The 8,246-nt window shown below is 35.3% G+C and overlaps 1 protein-coding gene across 1 annotated transcript; it reads right to left on the reverse strand.

The window, feature by feature from the left end:
- Positions 1-592: 592 nt before the first annotated feature.
- LOC128214067 (uncharacterized) lies at positions 593-2,464 on the reverse strand. Its single transcript, XM_052920319.1, has 3 exons — positions 2,405-2,464; positions 1,231-1,626; positions 593-1,042 (listed from the first exon to the last, which is right to left on the reverse strand). Exons 1-3 carry the CDS (start codon positions 2,462-2,464, stop codon positions 593-595), a joined length of 906 nt encoding a protein of 301 aa, XP_052776279.1.
- Positions 2,465-8,246: the final 5,782 nt, after the last annotated feature.

Genomic DNA, 8,246 nt, shown 5'->3' on the forward strand with positions numbered 1-8,246 from the left:
TGTTTATGTCCCACTCATTACTTTAGATTTTGAATTCATAATAACGCTTTGCGTACACGTTGCTTATAATTACAAAAACGTTCTTGTACATGACGTAAATGATGTTTAATGCTTTATTTTGGAAAAGGTCAAAGTTGGTGCAAATGTGTGGTTGCGCGTGTTCACTAACAATGCCATGGCGATTATCCAAAGTTGTTCTTATTACGAGGTTTGTTTTGTAATGTGTTTATATTTATATGAAGTCGTGTGTCTCTCGGTTTGAGGATGACTTGCCTTGAATAATGTTTCTTTAAACAGGTGAAGATACTGGGCTTGTACCTTTTGGTCCATTGTTCCATGTTATTTAAATCTAAGTAATTTAAAACAAATTTCTTTTTTTCTTGCATCCGTATCCTCAATCATCATTCAATATGATAATCCCCTGTATTCACATAACAAGTCAGGTTTTTTCGGGAGAAGGGTCTATCGTTATTCACATAACTTTTCAGGTTTGTTCTGGAGAAGAGTCGATCCTTAATCATATACCGGTTCGAGAAAATGGTTTATCCTTCTTCACATAACGGTTCTTGTTTCTTTAAGAGAATGGTCGAGCCTAATTCACATAACGGCTCATGTTTGTTCGGGAGAAGGGTCGATCCTTTTTCACATAACGGTTCAGGTTTGTTCGGGAGAAGGGTCGATCCTTCTTCACATAACGGTTCAGGTTTGTTCGGGAGAAGGGTCTATCCTTATTCACATAACGGTTCAGGTTTGTTCGGGAGAAGGGTCTATCCTTATTCACATAACGGTTCAGGTTTGTTCGGGAGAAGGGTCTATCCTTATTCACATAACGGTTCAGGTTTGTTTGGGAGAAGGGTCTATCCTTATTCACATAACGGTTCTGGTTTGTTCGGGAGAAGGGTCGATCCTTATTCACATAACGGTTCAGGTTTGTTCGGGAGAAGGGTCGATCCTTATTAACATAACGGTTCAGGTTTGTTCGGGAGAAGGGTAGATCGTTATTCACATCACGGTTAAGGTTTGTTCGGGAGAAGGGTCCATCCTTTTTCACATAACGGTTCAGGTTTGTTCGGGAGAAGGGTCGATCGTTATTCACATAACGGTTCAGGTTTGTTCGGGAGAAGGGTCTATCTTTATTCACATAACGGTTCAGGTTTGTTCGGGAAAAGGGTCAATCCTTATTCACATAACGGTTCAAGTTTTTTTGGAGAAGGGTCGATCCTTATTCACATAACGGTTCAGGTTTGTTCGGGAGAAGGGTCTATCCTTATTCACATAACGGTTCAGGTTTGTTCGGGAGAAGGGTCTATCCTTCTTCACATAACGGTTCAGGTTTGTTCGGGAGAAGGGTCTATCCTTATTCACATAAAGGTTCAGGTTTGTTCGGGAGAAGGATGTATCCTTCTTCACATAACGGTTCAGGTTTGTTCGGGAGAAGGATCTATCCGTATTCACATAACGGTTCAGGTTTGTTCGGGAGAAGGGTCGATCCTTATTAACATAACGGTTCAGGTTTGTTCGGGAGAAGGGTCTATTCTTATTGACATAACGGCTCAGGTTTGTTCGGGAGAAGGGTCTATCCTTCTTCACATAACTATTCAGGTTTGTTCGGGAGAAGGGTCTATCCTTTTTAACATAATGGTTCAGGTTTGTTCGGGTGAAGGGTCAATCCTTATTCACATAACGGTTCAGGTTTGTTCGGGAGAATGGTCGATCGTTATTCACATCACCGTTCAGGTTTGTTCGGGAGAAGGGTCCATCCTTCTTCACATTACGGTTCAGGTTTGTTCGGGAGAAGGGTCAATCCTTATTCACATAACGGTTGAGGTTTGTTTGGGAGAAGGGTCTACCCTTATTAACATAATGGTTCAGGTTTGTTCGGGTGAAGGGTCAATCCTTATTCATATAACGGTTCAGGTTTGTTCGGGAGAAGGGTCCATCCTTATTCACATAACGGTTCAAGTTTGTTCGGGAGAAGGGTCGATCGTTATTCACATCACGGTTCAGGTTTGTTCGGGAGAAGGGTCCATCCTTCTTCACATTACGGTTCAGGTTTGTTCGGGAGAAGGGTCCATCCTTTTTCACATAACGGTTGAGGTTTGTTCGGGAGAAGGGTCGATCCTTATTCTCTTAACGGTTCAGGTTTGTTCGGGAGAAGGGTCTATCCTTATTCACATAACGGTTCAGGGTTGTTCGGGAGAAGGGTCAATCCTTATTCACTTAACGGTTCAGGTTTCTCCGGGAGAAGGGTCGATCCTTATTCACATAACGGTTCAGGTTTGTTCGGGAGAAGGGTCTATCCTTATTCACATAACGGTTCAGGTTTGTTCGGGAGAAGGGTCGATCCTTATTAACATAACGGATCAAGTTTGTTCGAGAGATGGGTCTATTCTTATTTACATACCGGTTCAGGTTTGTTCGAGAGAAGGGTCGATTCGTATATACAGACTTGAGTGAGACTCATATATCGTCGTTCAATTTGAAATGTCTGAGTGGTCGAATCGGTCATTTATATGACTAGAGTGTACATTTTCAGGTCAAGTAAAAGAGAAGAAACATTGTCATTTATTTTTATTTTGAATCGCAATGATTTCAATTTATGTATTTACTTTTCCTGGCAACCTTTTATATTTAGCATACTTCTAGTATCCCTAATAATTTAAATATTATCTCAGAATATTCTGAATATATGTGGTTCATTCTTGTACTAGTTTCAATCAATGAAATAATATCACTTTTTTATTGTGACACATTAATACAATTAAATTCATAAATCGTACTGATATATTTTTGTTTAGGCCTTTTTTCGAAAAATACAAGAAATTTTTCATCTGCAGTTATAACTCTTCTGTAAAGCCAACAATTATTTGTATAAGTATAAGGAAAACAACCCGACGAATAACCTGTTAAACCTTTTACTCATCTAAGTGAAACTTTTGTCGGAATGTTTTCGGGAAGAAATTGAAAATAAAAACGCTACTGATTTTTGTTTATTTTCATTTTGCCTTCGAAAAATGAATTATTCATCATGCAACTTTGAAACAGATCCTCTGCCAATTTATCATCTTCTGGCTGATATATAGACCAATTTGTGAAATTATCTGCATTTTAATTGCATGTTTGTCAGATAAACAAGTGTGAGTAATGTTTATTATCTATCACATCTGCCACAGCCAAAATAAATGTGTCATGATCTGTTAACATGGTTATAATAACGACACATAACAAACCGTTCATCTTTTTAGATGTTTAGATGCATATGCTCTACGAACTTGTCGCTTATATTTTAATTATGATCATTTAAATGTCATTTTACGTTTTTCTGTCCATACGGACAAGCGAAAATACAAGATTATATTCAGACGCGGAATGCCATCGGGCGGCCGGACGGGTGGAAAGCATGACAGACAGAGTGATTTTTACAAAAAATCAATTCATAAACAATTAAAGACGGGAGCGCGGTACGAGCCTGACTGACCTACTGGGTGATTGGAGAACAAACAATGTGATAAACAGGCCCAAGTCATATGAATAGGCACAATATGCAAAATGTAATAAAGCTAAACAGACACATACGCAAACGAACAGACAGACAACATACAAATGCTACACGTAATCTATTTAGATATACTTACTTTGTTCCCAGGAATTACTGATTAAAGACGGTATATCAAACAGACGGACACACCTTAAAATATCGTTACAGGCAGACGCAGACAGGTCACCGGAGAGTCGGACTATCTGATTTTTTCCTTAAAGTTCTCTCAAATTAGTTACCGCATAATCTACTCCGCCTTTTTTTGCTATTCCCACTTGCCAATAAAACCAATTTCCTGTAGCATATTTCCATTCCCGTTCAACCATAAATAGTTTGTATTTAAAGATTTCTAAAATTCCTACACTCATCGATAATTTTAAATTCGTTTCGCCTTCAGTTGTACTGATCTCAATCGATAACGAACTAATACTTTTTGATTTGATGATCAAACGTTGCAATTACTCTCCGAGCACATCTATTTTCGATAATAATATCCATTAAAGGTTGGTTTGCCATTGTCACTCCGGATTCTGTTTGATAATTGCTTGCGACATAATTTACAAAGCTCGGAAATAAAATCCTCAACAGATGAACGACAAGGGACCATACAACTGTTACGATAACCAAACAATATTATATAAAAGCAAATTTTTAATCTGATTCTTTTACCTGACTAGTCCATGTCAATGATTCTCTGAGTAAATGAAAAGACGTCAATATCAATGCATTCGAAATATGAAAGTGTAAATTAATTTTGTTTTGAAAAGTTCAATTGCACAAATATCATTTATGTCCTACTTCTCAATGTCTGGTTGAAATATTGTCATGCTTATCTGACAGCGTTGGATGCTTTAGTTCCATTTTTCCTTTCCCTGATAACCAAATTCAATAATTTCAATACAAATATATCAAATGTTTGTTTAACTAAATAACCATGATACTATGCAGACAATGAGTCCATATGCTTAAAGAAAGTTTGTAATATTTTTGTCTTAAATTGTAATCATGAGTAATCATCAATACATTTTCATTTGCCCGCTTTAATAAATGCTTTTATTTCTAAATGAGATCAGTGTTATCATAGATCAGCAATATCAAAACTCTTGGTTGATAAATCAAACACATCGCTTAACTCTGTTAAGCATTTACATTGTACGAACCACCCAACAATTGAAATAAAAAAATCTAATCGAAGTACACGTAATTAGTTTGGAAGTCTATGAATAAATGTTGAGTTCGATTGCAACTTCATTCATAAATGAGGTAAACACATCTTTTACAGAATCGTTGCTTGTTGGCTCATGTATCATATAAAGGTCATTGTTTGCTCAAAACTAATTTTGTTCCATTATTTGTTTTTGATTGACGAATACTTATTTTCATTTTTTATAATTGTGTTGGCTCAAAACAAAAAAAGCATTGCTCCGATAATAGTATTTCTGAAGAGAACCTGCAACATAGTAGCGGCTAACATATTAAGAATATACACATTCCGATTAGTAGTTGAATATAATTTATTTCCAAACAAACATCAATTGTTATTAACAAATAACTATCGTATCCATCAATGCACTGTATGTATGATTGTTTCAATTGTACCATTCGAAATGTGTTGATAGAATAAACAAAGAAGACGCGCAGTTATTATAACCTTAAATAACTGGATTTAAAAACTACATTACAAACATCACATTAAACATTGACGCATTGCATTCTTTTTTTGCCTGGGTTAAAACGTAAATTGACTTATGGATTGAATGTTTGATTAAATGTCACATATTTCTAAATCATTGCATCTTCAATATATTAAGGATACCGTATTGTTTTATTTCTGTCCATCGCAATTAGAGTAATGTGTTTGATGGTGTAATGGTTTTACATTTTGATATAATGATCAAACGCAAATAATATTATCAGTGTTCATACAAAACAAGTTTTGTTGCCGTTTAAGGGTCTCATTTCAGGTTTGTATAAACGTGGTTATCAATCACACTTTAACAAAATAAAACACTTAGCTGAACGTTTGGTGACTATTGTAACAGAAACAACAACAGAAATAAATATGTGTTTTTAAGCAAAGCAACACAACTACAAGTCTCTACGATGTTATTTGAAAATAACAATTATTTACACATAATGTTAATCGACAAAAAGTTACACTTAATGTTAAAGACAACCAGGTACACACAATGAAAAAGACAACCAGGTACACACAATGTTAAAGACAACCAGGTACACACAATGTTAAAGACAACCAGGTACACACAATGTTAAAGACAACCAGGTACACACAATGCAAAAGACAACCAGGTACATCAATGTAAAAGACAACCAGGTACACACAATGTTAAAGACAACCAGGTACACACAATGTAAAAGACAACCAGGTACACACAATGTAAAAGACAACCAGGTACACACAATGTAAAAGACAACCAGGTACACACAATGTAAAAGACAACCAGGTACACACAATGTTAAAGACAACCAGGTACACACAATGTAAAAGACAACCAGGTACACACAATGTAAAAGACAACCAGGTACACACAATGTAAAAGACAACCAGGTACATACAATGTAAAAGACAACCAGGTACACACAATGTAAAAGACAACCAGGTACACACAATGTAAAAGACAACCAGGTACACACAATGTTAAAGACAACCAGGTACACACAATGTAAAAGACAACCAGGTACACACAATGTAAAAGACAACCAGGTACACACAATGTAAAAGACAACCAGGTACACACAATGTAAAAGACAACCAGGTACACGCAATGTTAAAAGACAACCAGGTACACACAATGTAAAAGACAACCAGGTACACACAATGTAAAAGACAACCAGGTACACACAATGTAAAAGACAACCAGGTACACGTAATGATTAAGAACAGCTTTGTACACACATTGTTGAACGAAAACCCGGTACAAACAATGGTAGAAAACAACCATGTACACACAAATGTTAAAAGAAAACAAAGTATACATAATGTTAAAGACAACCAGGTACAAACAATGGTGCAAGAGACAACCAGGTACACACAATGTTAAAATACAACAAGGTATACATAATGTTAAAAGACAACCAGGTAAACACAATGTTAAAAGACAACCAGGTTCACATAATGTTAAAAGACAGCATGTACACAAAGTTAAAAGGCAACAAGGTAAACAAAATGTTAAAAGACAACCAGGTACACACAATGTTAAAATACAACAAGGTATACATAATGTTAAAAGACAACCAGGTACACATAATGGTAAAAGACAGCATGTACACAAAGTTAAAAGGCAACAAGGTAAACAAAATGTTAAAAGACAACCAGGTACACACAATGTTAAAAGACAACCAGGTACACACAATGTTAAAAGACAACCAGGTACACACAATGTTAAAAGACAACCAGGTAAACAAAATGTTAAAAGACAACCAGGTACACACAATGTTAAAAGACAACCAGGTACACACAATGTTAAAAGACAACCAGGTACACACAATGTTAAAAGACAACCAGGTACACACAATGTTAAAAGACAACCAAGTACACACAATGTTAAAAGACAACCAGGTACACACAATGTTAAAAGACAACCAGGTACACATAATGTTTAAGGTCAGCTATGTACATACAATATCAAAAGAAAACCAGGTACATAAACTGGTACAAAACAACAATGTTCATACAAATGTTAAAAGAAGACAATGTATATACAATGCTAAAATACTACCGAGTACAAATGTAAAAAACATCATTCGCATACAAAATTAAAAACGCTTAATTTGTCATCAAATATTTTGATTACCATATTGAAACGGTAAGTCAAAAAGGTATTCACTTAGCTTGTGTTTTTCAACCAGTCCAAAGTTCACAATCAATATGTAAACGATGAGAGAATTATCTACGGTCCATTATGTCAGAGTAATACTGATAAATGTGGCTTAATGATGGAATTTTAGGAGCTGGTTCATGTGAATTATATTTTAAAACAAATGACCATTATGAATTTAGTTTTGGCTTTCGTTAATTATATGGTTGATACAATTAAAATATGTCAGTCATAATTCACCAGTTTTATTAATGTATACGTATGTCTTAGAGCAAAAAGGACAAAACGTCAAAAGAAAAGGAAAAGGAGTGGAATGATAATATAGCTTTAATAGGCGCTTTTTATATTTATCTAAAAAAAACAATAGTGTTTTAGTCTCCCCTATTCATGCAGCTGTTGTAGGTTTGCATTCTCATCCGCATATAATCCACAAAGAGAAACTGGATCGTAAAAGGCAAAAATAACAAACCTTCTCTGAAAAGCATTATGTGGTTTGAATGTGTTCTGAGAGTTGTTTATAGATTTAATACTCAAATCGAAATGACAGACAACGTCATGATGAAACAAACTGTAATAATTAATATTGGTACAACCGTAGGCGCCATAATTAAAAACTGTTCGAGGATACACATATCAATGTTAAATATTAAATACGAAAGGTCCGCTTTATCAAATCGTACGGAAATGAATATGAAAATGATATTTTCTTGGATTTAAAAAGGACATTTGTATAGATGAGCCTTTCTACAGAAAAAAAAACAAATACTCAAGAAATGCGGTAACCGATATTGTAACATCATTAGGATGAACTTCTACTATCTCGAGATATTGATATTAAAACCCAAGACGCGATCAAACTCAGAGTATTG

The sequence above is a fragment of the Mya arenaria genome, chromosome 2, assembly GCF_026914265.1.
Source record: "Mya arenaria isolate MELC-2E11 chromosome 2, ASM2691426v1".
NCBI lineage: Eukaryota > Metazoa > Mollusca > Bivalvia > Myida > Myidae > Mya > Mya arenaria.

Coding starts and splice junctions, on each gene's coding strand:
- LOC128214067 (XM_052920319.1), bottom strand. CDS start 2,464: ATGAGTCTCACTCAAGTCTGTATATACGAATCGACCCTTCTCTCGAAC. Junction 1,627..2,404: donor TCTCGAACAAACCTGAACCG/GTATGTAAATAA, acceptor TATGTTAAAAAG/GATAGACCCTTCTCCCGAAC. Junction 1,043..1,230: donor GAACAAACCTGAACCGTTAT/GTGAATAAGGAT, acceptor TATGTGAAAAAG/GATGGACCCTTCTCCCGAAC.